The sequence below is a fragment of the Cyprinodon tularosa genome, unplaced genomic scaffold (assembly GCF_016077235.1).
Source record: "Cyprinodon tularosa strain WSP-4 unplaced genomic scaffold, ASM1607723v1 ctg1272, whole genome shotgun sequence".
Taxonomy (NCBI): domain Eukaryota; kingdom Metazoa; phylum Chordata; class Actinopteri; order Cyprinodontiformes; family Cyprinodontidae; genus Cyprinodon; species Cyprinodon tularosa.
Genome location: NW_024038084.1, coordinates 1,504 through 21,093, shown reverse-complemented (window position 1 = coordinate 21,093; position 19,590 = coordinate 1,504). Strand labels below are relative to the sequence as shown.

Below are 19,590 nucleotides of genomic sequence, written 5' to 3'. Positions count from 1 at the left end.
TTCTTCCAAAGGAAAGTATGCTTAATAGCAGGTGTGGGTGGCCCCAGACTCCCCCTACATGGCCCTGGACAGAAATAGAGGAGCTGCGATCCAGTGTTGTTTTTGACAGCAACCTTATATTTAGTCTTATTCAGATTTTAGTCATTACTATAAGTGATAGTTTTAGTCCAGTTTTAGTCGACTAAAACTGGACTCAAAAAGGTTTTAGTCTAGTTTTAATCAGTTTTATATTGTATAATATATTGTTAACAGCTTGTTTAATGGACTGAAAGCTCTTGCCTGGATACTACAATTGCTTGAGATGCAATGCTGCTGTGCAGTTCATCACTGCTGCTGGGCCAAAAACTTTTAGTTATAGAATTAAAATAAAAATTTTCATGAATTAATGACCTACTTTTATAAAAAGTGTCTCATAAAAGTTGTGAAAATAGCAGATCTAGTTCAACACTTTTTTTTTTTTTTCAAACTTTGTTTATTGAACATTTTAAACTTAGGACAGACATTGTTGGAACAGGTAAAGCATCAATACAAACTCAATGTCACGGTCTGTCGACCCCCAAACCCCCTGACCACCCACCCCACCCACAGGCCAGAAAATAAATCAATAAACAAATAAATTAAAAAATAAAAAGTAAAAAAATAATAAATAAATAAATAAATAATGATAAATAAAAGTATAAATAATAAGAATTATAAAGAGAAAAACAGGTTTAAAAAAAAAAAAAAAAAAAAAAGAAAGAAAGGGGGAGAGGAGACATGAATGTATATATAAATAGGTAATTAGAGAGCATGTAAGATATTCAATTGTCGTCAGGGTCAAGAAGATTCAAGGAGTCAAAATATCTAAAAAAAGGGTCCCATGTAGCTTGAAATGGCTTGGTGGAGCCTCTGAGAGAAAACCTCAGTTTCTCTATTTTGAGATTGTAAAGCACCTCTCGAATCCAGCGGGTATGTGAAGGGGGTTGTGGGTCTTCCAGTTAAGTAGGATCAGCCTACGAGCTAAAAGCGTGGTAAATGCTATAGCCCGATTCATTCCTTTAGGCAGGTTAGAGGTAGGGGGGGGATACCAAAGATTGCAGACAGTGGATTGGGGATAACCAGAGAACCATATGCTTCAGACAGTGAATCAAAAATCCCTCTCCAGAATGGTTTCAACTCGGGACATGACCAAAACATGTGTGAATGATTGGCAGGCAAGAGTTTACATCTGCCACAGGCTTCATTTACAGAAGAATACATTTTTGCTAGTCGTGAGTTAGTGTAATGAGCCCTGTAAACAACTTTGCATTGAATAAGTCTATGACGGGCACAGATAGAAGATGAGTGAACTAAAGACAGTGCAGATGTCCATTGTTGTTCTGTGAATACAATGTTAAGACTCTCTTCCCAAGCTGTTTTAACTGCGTTTGCGGGTGCTGAGGTTTCTGACCAGATAAGCTTATAAAGTGTTGAAATGCATCCTCTAAGATTAAAGTTCAACACATCATTTTGGTTAAAATAGCAGACAGACAAGCTTTCAATCAAGGAATGGTTTTAAACATCCCAAAGCAAACGGTTCCTGATCTACTATGAATTATGCATCACACACAGATCAATAAAATCTTTGTTATTCCAAAAAAGCAAAAAACAAAAACATTCTTCTTTCTACTTTGGCAATTTTTGCATCACCTCTTGTGAGCTGGAAGAAATAAAATGTTGATAGTTAGACACGATTTTGCAGAGGAGGATCAGCCATATATAGTTTGTCAAGTAGTGAGGGCAGGAAGAGCCATGCTGCTGAGAGCGAACCATCAGTGTGGAGCGTAAAGCGCAGACTCGGAGCTAAGTGCGTGCACAAGCACAACTGGAAGAGCAGAGTTTGTTAGAGTTGAGCACGTCGCACCGGACCCTTTACTTTGACCCCCGCTGCTGCTGTCATGGTCCATTTGTGGTCATACAGAATGTGCACCGCTGCATGCCAGGCGGGCGGCACGGGCCAGCTGGATGCAGCAGTGTGGCTGATACTGCTTAGATTTAGCACAATGATACATTTTAAATGTCTGACAGACCAACCGCTAACGTTTCTATTCAGTCTCCTCCCGTCAACAAAAACTCACACCCGTGAGTCTTCATGTTTTTGTCATCTAAGATTCATGCTTAACTCGTCATTTCTTGTTATCTTCACACAAAAAAGGAGCGTCAACGAAATAATATGGTGATCGTCATTGTTGATGAAAGCAACACTGATGAGAGCCCCATTATCAGGAGACACACTAGATCACTGGGATAGAAGGAGGGCAACATTCTGAGATGTCTGCCCAAGAAAAAAGCCACAACACAACACATCCAACACCACATCAACAACCAACGGCACAACACAATACAACAACAGCAACAACACAACCAACACCACTAACGTTGGATGCACAGGGACAGCAGGCGTCATTATGTGAAAGCTAAAATGAAGCACAGTTGTGGCTGTTGTGTTGTAGGTGTTGTGTGGCTTTTATATTAGGGGGACTTTTCAGGGCCACTGTGGATTTTAATCCCCACACTGTACAAATATTGGAATCTGTGCTTAAATGTCTGCCAAATCCATTTGCACAGGGACAGATAAAAACATTCAATAAACCAAACATAACCTGCCACATATCTGTCTCAATATCCATTTTAATTAACAGGCCTGTGTAAGGTTCCAAGCATTTACAACTAAGTCATGGAACTAATTCCCAAGAAGTTACATAAGACCTCCCATTATGATTCAAAAAACTATTCAGGCCATGCACAACAGAAGGCTCCAACAAGCCAGAATAACAAGGGTGGCTAATTGAATAGCATCTGACTTGGAATGTGTGCAGGAGGATGGACCTCCATGCTGTGTGAATACATCAGCGCTCCAACTAGAGTTTGCTCTGGGGCGAGGCATCAGAACTGACAAAGACTATTGGATAGATATTGAAATGTCTTTCAAAAACAGAGCGAAATCTGATTGCCTTCCAAATGCAGCCTGTTTGTGGTCATTTAAATGAACAATTTTCATTCATTTCAGAAGGAACTATTCACATGTATTATACTAAACTGGATTTAAAATATTCCCCACTTTTCAGCAACATTTCCCTTTTTCTTCTCATCATGGAGCAGCCGGATTGCTTGGACTCCCAATGAATCATGTGACACCCAAGGTTACGAAGGATACTGCAGACCTGTCCTTCAAAATGGCCGAAAAGAAGGCTGCATCTGTTGGGCACATATGAAGGGGTCTTTGGCCAATTCTCAATATTCAATTCAATTCAATTCAGTTTATTTATATTGCGCCAAATTCACAACACATGTCATCTCAAGGCACTTTACAGTTCAACCAGATCATACAGTCAAATTGATACAAAGTTTTATATAATATATATACTTGTGCGTTCTCGTGTGCTCGTGAAACATCATCTGCCTCAGCCACAGCACTGTTCCCAATCACAAGACCGAGAACAGACAAATGCCGTTTCTCATTATGTGTACTTGTGCGTTCTCGTGGGCTCGTGTACTCGTGAAACGTCATCAGCCTCAGCCCTAGTACTGTTCCAATTCACAGGAACAGCAGACCGAAAATGGACAAAGTCCCCAGATGCTGTTCTCACCCCTCCCTATTTACCCAGCATGCATCAAAGCAGACTTGTTCGTTCTTGAGATATACAGCTGTCCCAGCATGCACTGCGGCAGATGCAGCGTTCAATGGAGCGCTCACAGAGCTCAGAGTATGTTAAAAGTTCTCTTTTCTGTTGCTTTTGTTCAGTAAAAGTACGTTTTAAGATCATTTGAGGCGAGAATATTATACTTTAAAGCATCACTATATGGTCCATTTACCGATTTAATGCATAATTTAAAAATACATTTCCGAAATTGAGAGGACCGCAGCAACCAACCAGGGCTAACTACAACCCGTCTGCAGCAGGCATGAATTTATACTTGAGCTAAGAAACTGCAAATCTGAAATTGTGGTATTACTGCATATTTTCTGTTCTGTGTCTATCCAGGGCTCATCTAAGGGATTATGTTTTACTCAATTAAGAGATGTATTGTAGTCTATTTGCTAAGTAGTAGTTGTGGAAGTTAGGCAGATCTAGTGCTCCTCTGTCTTTAGTTTTCTGTAGTGTCTATAAGCTGAGACGAGGGAATTCATCTTTCCAAAGAAATTTGGAAATGGAAGAATCTAGAGATTTCAAACCATCCAGATGATGGTTTATTGGGGATAATTGAAAATAAGTAGTTAATTCTAGGTAAGACCATCATTTTAATTGAAGCTACACTACCCATAAGTGAGATCATAGGCGATTTCCATCTTTCAAAGTCCACTTCTATCTTTTTTTTTTAAATCTTTTTAAATTTTTTAAAGTTTGATTTCAGTGTTTAAAGTCATCACGAACGAAGGAGTTTGATTCTGGTGTTCTGCCCGATTAAAAGACTGATTGATTTTAGGAGAGAAAATGGACACAGTTCCCCAACAGACCTCTTTGATGTTTCTACTATCTGTGTTTTTTGCAAGCTGTATGAGCTTCTTTGTTTTTGTATTACTACTTAGTTCAAACCAGGGGTCACCAACCTTTTAAAGGCTGAGGGCTACTTTATGGCTACCAAGTCATAGGAAGGGCTACCAATACTGACCTATGTACTGGAGGGATCAGTGTTCACCTACAGTAAATCTCATCCATAAAAACTAATTTTTATTCTTATTTTATTATTTTATTCATTTCTAAGTTTCTTTTTAATATTGTCATTTTGAAAACACTGAAATATGATGAAATAGTTAACATGATGAAATAATACATAAATGATTAAAAAGAAGAGCAACAGAATAAACAAAAATTAAACTCAACCCACTGAGTGAGTTGTTCTGTTTTCAGAAGATGAAGAGGGCCCCCCATGTGGTCCTTGAGGACCTCTTGGTGCCCGCGGGCACCGCGTTGGTGACCCCTGGTTTAAACCAATAAAAGTCAAACTGGTAACCAAAAAAAAAACAAAAAAATGCAATAGAAGAGGTGTGGCTAACCTTCAGTAATCAGCTCCAATCATCTCCAGCTGCTCTGAGGATCCTATAAAAGCAGCTCCTGCAGGTTGGAGTCTCTATCAGGGGGATCTGAGGTCTATCTTTCACTAGCAGCAGAGCAGCACTATGAGGTGAGGTCCACTTTAACAGCAGCTTGAATCCTGGACTGAAGATGTGTTGCTAGAACTTCCGGTCTGAATGCTGCTAATGATCTGAACTTCCATGTTTCTGCAGAATGTTGTGGTTTTCTTTCCTGCTGATTGGAAGCATCACCTGTGCTCCTCAAACTCTAGGTGAGTTTTATTCCCACATGAAGTCTGAAGGCAAGTTTATTTGTAAATCACAATTTAATACAAGGGCTTTAAGTGAATTGGACAATAAAATGAAAGCGGGTGGTAAAACCACCCAGTTATCTGTTGAAATGAGCTGTAGATGTTTGCTCTGACTCTGAACTGCTTCCTCAGGTAGTCGAGATGAACAGCTTCCATGGTGGTATAGAGGTCCATACGCTCAACAGGAACAATACCAGCCAGTCTCCAACTACCCCAGTGGACAGGCCAGCGGGTCTGAGGCTTCTCCAGGATTTTACCCCATCAGTGCTGGCAGCAGTTTTCCTTCTGGGGCCCAACAGAGCAGTAATCAGGGCAGCCAGCATGGAGTTCCAGCTGACAGCAGCTCTCACCAGGTTGGAGAGGAGAGCTATAGCTCCTCATCTGATCCTGGTGAGGATGAGCCAGAGTTCACTCCTGTAAATGACCAGGATGTAGTGTACGCCAAGAAGTCCAGATCCCGCTACAGCCGTAAGCAGTTCCGGGTCACTACCTTCCACTATGATCCAACCCAATCAGTGGCTGTCCATCCACCAGCGTTCCCCTTTCCAGGAGGAAAGGTTGGTCATCCAGGCCAAGATCCAATGAAGCATTCCTGAAGATCTATGGTGAGGTTTGCTTCAGTCGTCACCTTCAGGTTCTGCTACAGATCTGATTCTGACTTTACTTTCAGGTTGAAGAGCTGCTGCTTGTAACTGGTTAAATAAATGGCTTTCAATCCAACTTGGGTTTGCTCAGTTCTTTAGAGGCTTTAATGTATCAAGGGGTGCTGGGAGGCCCTGATGGCCAAACTTTGGCTTTTGTTAAATTGTTTATCTAAACCTAGCTTTTCACAAAATGACTACATTTGTACATATTAGGCTGCATCATATATAATGCAGCTCTGCAATTACGATGTTTTTATGTGTTCTATCAGAGTCGATGACGGATGTGGTCCGCAGATGTACAGTGAGATTTGGCAGAATGTTGTCTGGTGGTTGCTTTTAAACATGCATCAATATTTACATGTCTTGCTCCTTTTCTCATCAGTTTTCAGATCAAAGGATCTTTCTATCTAGTTAACAGTCCAATCATGTCATTTCCAGCTCCTGTGATTTATTTTACTGGTCTTGAATTTTCTGCTCAGCTCAGTCAGCAGAGCCTCCATCCCTGAACCTTAGCTTTTCTAAAGCCATTTCCATAAATTAACACCTGACGGTGTGGGAAGTTGCACCCTTATATGGCATTAGGGTGGTAATGATGCAGATTGTTCTCAGAATGCACCTCACAAGTTTGCCAGTATCAAGGAACATTTACTAATGTTAGGAACATTTGTTAATTTGTGATGCATTAGTTGGAGGAAAGGAAGTGAAATTTAAAACTTGAATGTTTCATGAGGCAGATGGCTCTAAAACAGGTGTCCTGCAGGTTTGAGAGGTTTCCCTGCTTTAGCACAGCTGATTATGATTGCAGTTGAGCAAAAGCCTGTTAATCAGCTTTCAATTAAAATCAGCTGTGCTGGAGCAGAGAAACCTCTAAAACCTGCAGGACAGCGGCCCTCAAGGACCGACTTTGGGGACACCTGATCTAAAAAGTTGTCGGAACCGGTTTATCTGCTTGGGGACCTGTCCCTTATGACGTCATATGGCAACTCCACTCGGACAAACTGTATTGGACCAGTTTCTTACAGATCAAATCTCTTTGAGTCACATTAGCTGTATTTGCTATTGTACATTTCATTGGTGATCTAAAGTAGCGAGTAGAAAACAATTGTCAGTGTAGGAAAGTACTGTTCTAAGACTGAGCTCTGCCATTTACAAGGTGAAACTAGATATTCTTCTGGTTAAATCTGGTTCTGAGGACCTTTGGGGTGAGATGCTGCTTAAAAGGCCAACTATAACATTTCTTTTTCCAAGGTAACTTTAGATTTTATTGACCAATAAATGCAGCAAGCAAATCTAAGGTATTGTTCCTTTAAGCCTCTGAACCATGTTACCAACCAGCTCTGTTAGAGGCTCTTTGCTGTATCTAGAACCAGTTCTAAGCTCAGGGAATCGGGCCTCAGCAGACCTCCAGGTATAAACACCATATAGCTGTTCTAGATCTTCATTCATGACCCCTATACAAATTTTGTTAAAGGATGTCATAGAATGCAAAACCGGGTTTCCATTATCATAGATGACTAATGATAGTTCAGTGGGTGAAATGGACGTAAAGAGAAGTTTAAACCCCATCGACGCCTCCTTTCTCTGCAAGTCTCTCAATTCTAAACTTCCATAAAACGGGCAAACAAAGCCCCGAGTTGCCTTATTTGATTCTGGCCTGTACTTTTCTCACGCTCCGAAGTCTACATACCGACCAGCTCACTGGTTTACTGGCCCGAGGGGTGGGGGGGTATGAAGCATCAACTGTTGGGCCGCTGACTGGACCGGACCTCAGCTGAGAGCCAGGAGCTGTCCATCCCCAGCCGGAGAACGGGGGGCTGGGGGCTGCCAGTGTCCAGGCTACTGTCACCGGGTCGGGTTCGGTCGCCCCCGTCTGCCGGGGTTCCCGGAGCTGACGACTATGTCCTGCACTGTAGTCGACCAAAATCCCGGGTTTTTGAAATTCCCCCCATTAATTTTTTTTAGGTATGAAAATTAGAACATGACAAAAAGAGGACGTCTGGTCACCCTACCATATCAACAATTTGATGTTTCAGTGAGTGAGTGCTTGTTGCTATGATGCGTCTTTGTTCAGCAGCTTCGCTTGTTGTAAACCAACCAATCAGTGCACAGCTCATCTAAATATTCATGAATATTCATAAAAGGAAGAAAACCTGTCGTTTCATTCTAGGGCTTTTAACCAGGCTTGCATTAGGGATCATAGAACAGCAAATATGCCATTTTCAGCCCAACCAATGTTACACACCCTATTCAGAGATCCTCTTACACCCTAAGGGGGTTTAAATAAATTTCTGCCTGACAAAATCACACAAAAGTAAATAACTTATAGCCTCACAGCTATTAGATATAAGACGAAACTTTTGGTACGTCTGTGAAGGTAAGATGTCATAGAATGGTTTTCTGGTGTCGGCACCATTGTAGCTTTGACCCTGCCTGAAATATTAGGGACAAAATACAAAATATTTTGCATTTTTTGAACCTCGCCAAAATTTTCTTTGAAATAAACATTGCAAAACACTACCAAAATATTATTTATAGCACAAAAAAGTAGTACAGACTTTTAAATCTAAATGTTGTGTAAAAATATACCAAATTTGGTATCAATCAGATGAATCATATTTATTTTAAAATGGTATTAGTGAGAAATTTCTTAGACGGAGAGGCCATTATGGCACATTTATCCATAAATGTCACCAAACTGTGCCAAATGTGTTTTTTACATCAATACTGGGGGTTTGTTAAAATTATGAGGTCACGTAGCAGCTGGACCCACCGGTGGGTCCGTAGGGTTCTAGGGGTTAAGGACCAGCACCAAATACACTATAGAATCATTCTATGACCCCTTTAACATTTAGTTATTGTTGCTTCTATTTATCTGATGCATTCAATTGTATTTCGATTTGTTTTTAGCTCTTATCTTTTGTTCATTTCTATTAGATAATCTATTGTTAGACGGTTGGTTGTTTTGCATTACACTGCACTTTGTTCCCTCCGGGGCTTTATAAATAAAATCGGATTTAAATTAAAAGGTTAAAGATCCTTGTTCCTGTAAGCTCCAATCTTGTGAAACATGCGGGACAAAATCAAGAGCTGCTTAACATGGTTAAAGATAATTTCGAAAAGGACTCAGCAGCAGTTTCATTGGCACTATTGTGATCAATAATGATCATTTAGTAGATAATTCATTTATTTTATATGGTATTTACCAACTGTATAAGAAATGAATAGCAAAGATATTTTAGCCACGTTTTTACTTCCCACCCTGCAGACATGCAGATGCAGCTTTCATTGTTTTGGAAAAGTTTTTTTTTCTAAACATGTTGCTCAACATTTCTTTTCAAATCACCATCGTAATGCTTTTAGATTTCAGTACTTGAGTTCTACAATCAACACTTCTGAATATTTTAAGTTTGTAAAGCTGTGACAAATAACAGAATAAAAATGAGCCAATGATATCTCAGAGCTATGCCACCTTTCCTACCTGGTGCTGGATGGGCCGCCACCAGCGGCACAGGGAGCAGAAACACAATGAGCAAAGCTGTTCTCATCCTGAGCAGCCAACAACAAAAGACAAAGGTTTAGAGCAGCCTCTGTGAGAAATACAAGCTTCTCATACGACCTCCCCCCGGACCTCCCCTCTTCACATACCTCAAACAAAGCTCTGTATGTTGCTGTGCGTGGGTGATATGGATTTGACCTCTGTGCAGGACTCTGACCGCTGAGTCAGAGAAAGACCCTGCTCTTTGAATCTTACAATATTTGCTCAGGGCTTGTCCAAACCTACACTCTGTCCTCGTATTGAAAGGGAAGGGGCTTTTCTCTCTGCTGAAAGGAGTTCAGTAAGTGTGGGGCAAGAAATAAGCAGAGTTAGCAGGTGGTCACAAAGCTGAGAGCTTTCTTTGGGTGAATCCCACTAACCCTTCACTATCAGTGTCCACTCTCAGCTGTGGAGGGCGCTTTGATTGTACAGGCGGGGTATAAGTGAGAAAGGGACACCTCCATTAGAAAAGGAAAGAAGCCGTTGCTATGACAACATAGTGACGCACCATGTAGCTCTGTGGCACAGGTTGACATGAAATTAAAACATTTGACAAAAAAAAAAAAAATGTAAAGAGTACCTAACTTTTTAGTATCAATGACTTTTTCCTTACTTGTGATTTTCTCAGTGTGACAAAGATGCAGCAACCAATCAAAAGTTACATGTGAATTCATGTGGTTTTGCTGCCACTAGTTTGTCGTTAAACGCGCTGCCACGTTCCAGTGAGCACGGACTGATGCAGAGGAGCCACTTAAGGGCGTAGATTGATTGGACCTACCCACTATGAGCTTTGGGACGGTCCTTAATATGGCGGGTTCGTGTTTAGGGGCTAGATTGGGATTCAGCCTTGGTGTGTTTTTGAGCTGCCGACCCAGAGCAAAGCTGTGATCTTGTCTCAGATGGATGAAATCTGTGGGTCAATATGCATTATTTTTCAAATCAACCAAGGGGATTCCCAATAATATTTGCAATTCAAATGTGTTAATCTTCCTCACAGTTTAAGGGAGCACAACACATGCTACATTCACTTGAGATTTTTTAAAGATAGGATTTTAATTTCCCAAGTCTGCTTGGGATCAAGTAGACAAAAAGTTTAAATTGGGTTGTTTCATGGAAACCAATTACTTTTACCTTGTCATTTTTAGTCTTTGAAAGATAAGATTTTTTAGATTTTTGCTTAGTGTCAACTACACAGATCTGAAAGTTCAGAGCTTCAAGTCCAGTTTTTAACTGTAATTTGACTTTTACATTCTGCAGAAGCCAAAAGTTCCTTCAGGTTCTCACAGCTGAAATTCAGTCAAAATCTATCAAATTTGCTGAGGTGCGATTTGGTCATTTCCAACCTTTGCATCGTGTACCCTCAACCCCTTTGGGCATTCTTTCGTACCCTAGTCAAAAGTATTTGTACATAATGAACATTTTACCTTTTTAACTTGAGCACTTTATGCTTTCCATCTCAAATGTTATGTTAAGCTGAACACAAAATTCAAATCTGTATTTATACGACTGGAGCTACCTTATCACATTTAAAATTGAATTGGAAACTAAAGACCAGCTTCATTTTACATCGTTCAACAAGAAGCCTGAGCTGCTTTGATGAGCTCGGATACCCTGGTTTGAAAAACCACCAATACCAGATTCCACCCCATTTTATTTCCCAAGAAATATTCTCATGTACCCCTGCAATGCATGCACCACTAAGGGTACATATACCCCCAGTTAGGATAACTGCACTAAAGAACTGAGCAAACCAAGTTGGATTGAAAGCAATTTATTTATCCAGTTACAAGCAGCAGCTCGTCAACCTGAAAATAAAATCAGAATCAGATCTGTAGCAGAACCTGAAGGTGACGACTGAAGCAAACCTCACCATAGATCTTCAGGAATGCTTCATTGGATCTTGGCCTGGATGACCAACCTTTCCTCCTGGAAAGGGGAACGCTGGTGGATGGACAGCCACTGATTGGGTTGGATCATAGTGGAAGGTAGCGACCCGGAACTGCTTACGGCTGTAGCGGGATCTGGACTTCTTGGCGTACACTACATCCTGGTCATTTACAGGAGTGAACTCTGGCTCATCCTCAACAGGATCAGATGAGGAGCTATAGCTCTCCTCTCCAACCTGGTGAGAGCTGCTGTCAGCTGGAACTCCATGCTGGCTGCCCTGATTACTGCTCTGTTGGGCCCCAGAAGGAAAACCGCTGCCAGCACTGATGGGGTAAAATCCTGGAGAAGCCTCAGACCCGCTGGCCTGTCCACTGGGGTAGTGAAAGACTGGCTGGTATTGTCCCTGTTGAGTGTATTTAGGTCTATACCACTGTGACAGCTGTTCATCTTGACTACCTGAGGAAGCAGTTCAGAGTCAGAGCAAACATCTACAGCTCATTACAACAGATAACTGGCTGGTTTTACCACCTGCTTTCTTTTTGTTGTCCAATTCATGTAAAGCCCTTGAATTGTTCTTGTACCAAATTGTGATTTACAAATAAACTTGCCTTCAGACTTCATGTGGGAATAAAACTCACCTAGAGTTTGAGGAGCACAGGTGATGCTTCCAATCAGCAGGAAAGAAATCCACAACATTCTGCAGAAACATGGAAGTTCAGATCATTAGCAGCATTCAGACCAGAAGGTTCTAGCAACACATCTTCAGTCCAGGATTCAAGCTGCTGTTAAAGTGGACCTCACCTCATAGTGCTGCTCTGCTGCTAGTGAAAGATAGACCTCAGATCCCCCTGATAGAGACTCAAACCTGCAGGAGCTGCTTTTATAGGATCCTCAGAGCAGCTGGAGATGATTGGAGCTGATTGCTGATTGGAACCAGAACCACCACCATGGATTGGAGCTGATTGCTGAAGGTTAGCTGCACCTTTTTTCTTACCAATTTGACTTTTATTGGTTTAAACTAAGTAATAATACAAAAACAAAGAAGCTCATACAGCTTTCAAGAAATACATAAAGTAGATACACCAAAGATGTCTGTTGAGGACAGAGGCGCCTCCACAAAGGTTTCATGGGGGGGGGGCAGATGAGGCCACTGAAAATATTGGGATGGCATACTGAAAATAAAAGCCCTGATTTAAGGGTTTAAATCTACTTTTTATTGTGGTAAACCTGCCTGAAGAAAACTATGATAAAGACTTAAATAAACACCTACTCATATCTTGGTTTATTGTGTGCTTTGAGTTTTTACAGCACTAAAGGCTCGTTTTCGGACAGTAGGCTGACGGAAAGGTGGTATGAGAGAGACATGCGGCAAAAAGACCACAGGTCGGATGCGAACCTGGGGCGGCCGCATCAAGGACTAAGGCCTCCTGGGTTGTTTGTGCTAACCACTACGCCACCAAAGCAGGCCCCAACGGTTAACATTTTGAGTTGAAGAGTAGTTGCTTTTTTATTTATTCACTTTTTCTCTGTTGAAAGCGGGCATGAGCTGAGCCATAGCTGTCTGGGCATACAGTGAAAAGGAGGGGGAGGGGGAGAGGGGCAGGTAGGCTACAGTGCATACATGTTACGCCTCTGAAAATGGGGAGGTACAATAAGTCTGCTTTTGGAAAGTGAATACGATAAACGACAGTCTAATCAGGGCTTACAGACGCAGGAAATAATGACAGACGTTTAGTTTCATCACACTGCTAAGAACTGGAAATCGTGTGGTACGGTAGGGAAGCTAGTATTTCTATGAATGTCTGAAATTTCATGATTATGGAGGCTGACTGTAAGGAGATGATGCGGTCTGCTCATGCGCACTTTATTATCAGAGAACTGTGCCTCAACTGACCCGCGCCGAGATCTTCTGATGAACTAGTACAATGTTAGCTCGGTTCGGTTGTGTCTGGGGCAGTCCGGTTCATTCTGCCTAGCATTTGCACCCAAGAGTTACCTCAGTTACTGTGCTCAGACCGATCTTGGCATGGTTTCAAAAGGGTAGTGCAAGTTCGGTTATGATTCCTCCATACAGCTTCAGCTGCCGTTCACCATCCATTGCCTCACCTCCTTACTAAGAGTTAGCCAGCTCCACCCACTCCAGATGGAGCAGAACATCTCCTCGTTCACCAAGAAGGTCCAGCAGAGGATCCACTTCCAGCAGCAGCTGAGGAAGTTCATCCTGCCAAAGACAATAATGGTGACCTTCTGCTCCTCCATCATGGGCTGAATCCCAAACCTCCCGCTAAGCTCCAGCCCTTCACTATCAGTGTCCTTCCCAATGAAGTCACAATCTCATCTGTGGAGGGTGCCTGGATTGTATGTGCTGTTGCTACAGCAACACAGTGACGCCACATGTGCGTGGCTGCAGCTCTGTGGCGAAGGTTGACATGACATCAAGCATTTGCTTAAAACTAAATCTAACCAGTTAAATGAAACTATTTCACAGTGAAACTTCTCTTCAGGGATCAGCAAAGATTTTGTTCTTTTTCCTAACTTGTGATTTTCTCTCAGTGTGACAAAGATGCAGCAAACCATTGGAACTTAAGTGAATGAATGTGTTTTTGCCGCCACTAGTTTGCCGTTAAACCCGCTGCCACATTCCAGTGAGCACGGACTGATGCAGACGTGCTATTTAAGGGCGTAGATCGATTGGACCTACCCAGTACGAGCTTTGGGACGGTCCTTAATATAGCAGGTTTGTGTTTAGGGGCTGGATTGGGATTCAGCCATTGTTTGTTTTTGAGCTGCTGACTGTGGTTACTTGGACGTGGCCCAGAGCAAAGCTGTGATTTCTTCTCAGATGGATGAAATCTGTGGGTAAATATGCATCGTTTTATATTAAATGATCAAATCAACTTAGGGGATTCATAATAATATTTGCAATACAAATGTATTACTTTTCCTCACAGTTTTTAAGGGGGCACAACACATGCTACATATACTTTTAAGAGATTTTTTAAAGATAGGATCATGTTAATTTCCTGAGTCTGATTGAGATCAAGTAGACAAAAGTTTACTTTAAAGAATTGGTTTCACGTTTCATGGAAACTGCAAAAAAAAAAAACGTTTAATTTAAACTTCGGTCATAGTCTTTTAAAGATGCTCGTGTTTTAAATACATTTTTCCACCAATTAGATTTTTGCCTAATGTCGACTGTACACAAATTTTAGTTTTCAGAGCTTGAAGTCCAGTTTTTAACCAACTGTTCTACAGAATCCAATCCAAAAGCAAACCAGAGGTTGTTCCTTCAGGTTCTAATGCAGCTCATCAAGTTCATTAAAAATTTATCGGCTAAATTTGCTGATGTTTAATTTGGTTATTAGTGTAAAGGCTGTGTCCAGATACCCATTGTCCCAGCTGTACCTGAATGCAGCATCAGTCCCTCTTCAGTTCTTTGACAAAGTGCTGCAAACTAGAACATCCAGGCCCTTCCATTCCCTAAGGCAGTATTTCCCCAACCTTTGGGCATTTTTTAAAACCATTAGTACTCTTGACATTTGTATTTTAATGAGTGCTCTTCAATGATGTCATTCATGGGTGTGACTAAATTGTGGACCATGCGCAATGCTGTGTGAACCAAAATAAAGAGAGGTGGCGTGTGGCGAGCACCTCATGGAAACTCAACTTGATGTAGTAGTGTGCGGGTGTTCTCCAACTGTTCCATGTCCGTACAATGATAGCGCCAACAGGTTATGGGCCCAGAAGGGAGATGGGAAGCCGATGGCAAAGATTGTGCTTTGATGGAGATGAAAGAAATGAGCTGTAGGAGGCAAAGTTTCTGGGACATCTCCGGCTGCAGGGCTTGAAACAAAACTGCGTAAGCTGGAGCCGAATGCAGGCGCCGATGAAGATGACTGATAAAAATGAGGAAGCCTACGCCGAGCGGATCCAGTGTCTAGATGACAAGAGCTCATCTCTGGTTATAAGAGAGGAGGCAGATGACGGCAGGAGGGCGTTGCAGATCCTGCGAGACCATAATGCGAAAAAAAAGGGACGCCGTGGGTAGTTATCCTCTACACATAACCGACATCCCTCCAGAAAGCTGCCAGTGAGACTGTCGCAGACATTATTGGGGCTGAATCTGCCATTACAGTGTTAAGAAAGGCTTTAGAGATGCTGAGTGATGGACTGTTGATAGCAATGATCTTTAAAGGTTTGTCTGAACAATTTAAGCCATGTATTGGTCATAACTCAGTGACAACAAATTAACCTTTGGGGACTACAAAGTTAAGCAGAGAAATGAAAGCACCGAGAAGTTAAATGTTAACATGGATGAAGATAATGTGATGACTGCCAGTGGATTCTCAAAGGGATGCAGAGACAAAAAGCAAACCCAGAGTTTACGTGTTACAGCTGTGGCCAGAAGGGACTCAAAGCGGACAATGTCCGACGAACTATAAAGGACAAAGACAATGGTGCAGTTTCTGGTAAAAAAAAAAAAATCCATTCTCAAAGAGAGTAACTGTCAAAGGAGAGTGAAACAGGCTACCGAAGGGGAGGATCACTCATGTTTTCAAGATAAGCGACAGCCAGATCAGAAGCTTGAAACAAAGTGGGCTGATGGTTGACACCAGTGCAGCTTCTCAATGATATGAACAAGTTTAAAAAGTTTGATGATGCCTTTCGACCGGAGGAACACTTCGTGGAATTTGCTGATGGGACGAGGACAAGTGGTGAGGCACAAAAGAGAGGATGCAGAGGTTTGGTTGCGAGACATGTGTTGATACTTGAAGACAAGAGTTTAAGCTTTAAGAGGAGCGAGGAGAAACTTCAGCTCATAGCATACAGCGATGCAGACTGGGCGACTGATCAGAGTGAAAGCAGCATTACAGGTTATTGTTTTAGCCTTAATGAAAATTGACCCGTGGAAGTCAAACAAACTGTGGCTCTGTCTACCTGCAAAGCAGAATATCAAGACAAGGAGCGATAGCTTTGTCAAAGAACCCAGTATTTGCTTTGATGAGCTCACATAACCCACTGTGGAAAAAAAAAAAAAAAAAAAAAAAAAAAACCCTGATAGGCTGCCCTCTACTTCCAGAGTAGAGTGCTTGGTTTTGTCACAGTTGAAAGTGAAAACAAACCTTTTTTGGTTGATAAAATCTTCATAATTTAAATTGGATCCTCGCAAAGAAACAGATTCCAGCCTGTTAATTACCCAGAAATATTTTCATGTACCCCTGCAATGCATGGACCACTAGGGGTACATATACCCCTGGTTGGGATAACTGCACTAAAGAACTGAGCAAACCAAGATGGATTGAAAGCCATTTATTTATCCAGTTACAAGCAGCAGCTCTTCAACCTGAAAATAAAATCAGAATCAGATCTGTAGCAGAACCTGAAGGTGACGACTGAAGCAAACCTCACCATAGATCTTCAGGAATGCTTCATTGGATCTTGGCCTGGATGACCAACCTTTCCTCCTGGAAAGGGGAACGCTGGTGGATGGACAGCCACTGATTGGGTTGGGTCATAGTGGAAGGTAGCGACCCGGAACTGCTTACGGCTGTAGCGGGATCTGGACTTCTTGGCGTACACTACATCCTGGTCATTTACAGGAGTGAACTCTGGCTCATCCTCACCAGGATCAGATGAGGAGCTATAGCTCTCCTCTCCAACCTGGTGAGAGCTGCTGTCAGCTGGAACTCCATGCTGGCTGCCCTGATTACTGCTCTGTTGGGCCCCAGAAGGAAAACTGCTGCCAGCACTGATGGGGTAAAATCCTGGAGAAGCCTCAGACCCGCTGGCCTGTCCACTGGGGTAGTAGGAGACTGGCTGGTATTGGCTATACCACCATGGAAGCTGTTCATCTTGACTACCTGAGGAAGCAGTTCAGAGTCAGAGCAAACATCTACAGCTCATTACAACAGATAACTGGGTGGTTTTACCACCTGCTTTCATTTTATTGTCCAATTCATGTAAAGCCCTTGAATTGTCCTTGTATTCAATTGTTCCTTAGAAATAAACTTGCCTTCAGACTTCATGTGGGAATAAAGCTCACCTAGAGTTTGAGGAGCACAGGTGATGCTTCCAATCAGCAAGAAAAAAATCCACAACATTCTGCAGAAACATGGAAGTTCAGATCATTAGCAGCATTCAGACCAGAAGGTTCTAGCAACACATCTTCAGTCCAGGATTCAAGCTGCTGTTAAAGTGGACCTCACCTCATAGTGCTGCTCTGCTGCTAGTGAAAGATAGACCTCAGATCTGCCTGGTACTGAGACTGCAACCTGCAGGAGCTGCTTTTATAGGATCCTCAGAGCAGCTGGAGATGATTGGAGCTGATTGCTGATTGGAACCAGAACCACCACCATGGATTGGAGCTGATTGCTGAAGGTTAGCTGCACCTCTTCTTTTGCAGTTTTTGTTTTTTGTTAACAGTTTGACTTTTATTGGTTTAAACTAAGTAATAATACAATATCAAAGAAGCTAATTTAGCTTTCAAGAGACACAGAAAGTTCATTCACCAAAGAGGTCTGTTGGGGAACTGTGTCCATTTGCTCTCCTTTAATCGGGTGGAACAGCAGATGAATCAAACCCCTCTGTTCTTGGTGACTTTAACAGGGAAACCCCACTGAGATCTCACACAATACATAAAGTTTATAAAGCGTCAAATCAGAAAAAAGGAAAAAACTTTGGTGCAGTGCTACACCTCAGTGAACAGAGACCCTGATGCCATGCCTAATACTAATCTGGGTGATTCACGCATACAGCCATGGTAAATCCCTGCAAGCCTGTGGTGAGGACATCAAAGAAGAGGAACATGAAGCTGTGGAGGATCTTCAGACATGTTTGGACTGATTTGGACTGCTACTATGAATCTGGATGATCCCAAGGATGCTGTGACGTCCTTCATCAACTTCAGTGAGTACAGCTGCTTTCCAACAGGAAGCCGAGTGATGGACCTTGGTTCTCAGCCAAACTAAGACAGCTAGGGCTGGAGAAGGGGGAGGCCCCCACTCCATGAATGACTCACCTTGCTTATGAACTGAACCAGTTCTACTGCAGCTTAAGCCGGGAGTACACATTTTCGGGGCGATTTTCCAGTCGTGCGAGAATCTTTCGATCGGGCCGACTTTCAGCCTGATCTTGCATCGTGAGTTGTGTAGTGTACAGGAGGTTACGAGGGGCAATCAGCCTCTCACGACCACCTCCTGATCAGGAATCGTGGGCAAAACGCTCAGTGCGCAAACAAGGATTCTTCTGTAAACACAGCAGCATGGCGGGGGTGCAATGAGTGAAATGCAGTTCTTTCTGTAAAATTGGTAAATGGCATGTACTTATATAGCGCCTTTTTTCAAGTCAGGAGACTTGACCAAAGCGGTATACACTACATTCATTCACCCACACACTGATGGCGGCAAGCTACATTGTAGCCACAGCTGCCCTGGGGCTCACTGACAGAAGCAGGGCTGCCGTACACTGGAGCCACCGGGCCCTCTGAACACCATCAGTAGACAATGCAGGTGAAGTGTCTTGCCCAAGGACACAACGACAATGAAAGTCGGAGTCGGGGCTTGAATCGTCAACCCTTCCATTTCAGGGCAAACTCCAACATCCAACGCCACCGTCGCCCCTTGACAGACCCTAGTAGCCACGTTGGCTCAGCCATGTCTTTTTTCCAAATACGTCATTGCCTTTTCTTTTTAGGGCTTTCAGCAATAAAGTGCACAAATTGCCAAGGCAGCGCGTTTCACTCTAGAGAGCTTAATATTCCCCTTCTATTTGTTGGGCTTCCAGATAGATGAGTCGGAGCAGCTCCATCTGAGTTGACGTGGTTTTTAGTCCTGCAGTGTGAGCAGGTAGATCGCATGAGAGCATCTGGCCGAACATTAATCGTGAGCTGTGAGCTGCAGCTGCGTGCAACCACTGAAGAAATCTCACAGTGAACGCCCGGCTTTAGTCGATCGCTCACATTAGCCCCATGTACACTACCCTCTGAAAACCGATCCGTGCCGATCAGTTAACCGTGCCGAGCTTGGTTCCTTACGACCATTTACACACCACACTAGCTCGGTTCCTTGGTTGATGAAACGAAACTAGACCATCAAACATGTATTAAGGGGAAATTTACCCAGAGTAGAAGTAGGCAAGCAGATGCAAAAGCTATAACATCCCTTGAGCTAGTGCACACAG

At 42.5% G+C, this 19,590-nt stretch overlaps 1 protein-coding gene and 1 long non-coding RNA gene across 3 annotated transcripts in view; one reads left to right on the top strand and one right to left on the bottom strand.

The window, feature by feature from the left end:
• The window catches only part of LOC119777798 (carboxylesterase 5A-like), a 31,801-nt gene extending 22,176 nt beyond the window's left edge, over positions 1–9,625 (bottom strand). For both annotated transcript variants that reach the window (XM_038276787.1, XM_038276789.1), the window contains exon 1: positions 9,469–9,625. In XM_038276787.1, coding sequence (XP_038132715.1) covers positions 9,469–9,535 — 67 coding nt within the window. In that variant the 5' untranslated portion in view covers positions 9,536–9,625. The remainder of the gene's footprint in view (positions 1–9,468) is intronic.
• On the top strand, positions 5,492–6,066 carry LOC119777800. Its single transcript, XR_005279974.1, has 2 exons — positions 5,492–5,951; positions 6,017–6,066. It is a non-coding gene; the product is annotated as an uncharacterized LOC119777800 (long non-coding RNA).
• Positions 9,626–19,590: the final 9,965 nt, after the last annotated feature.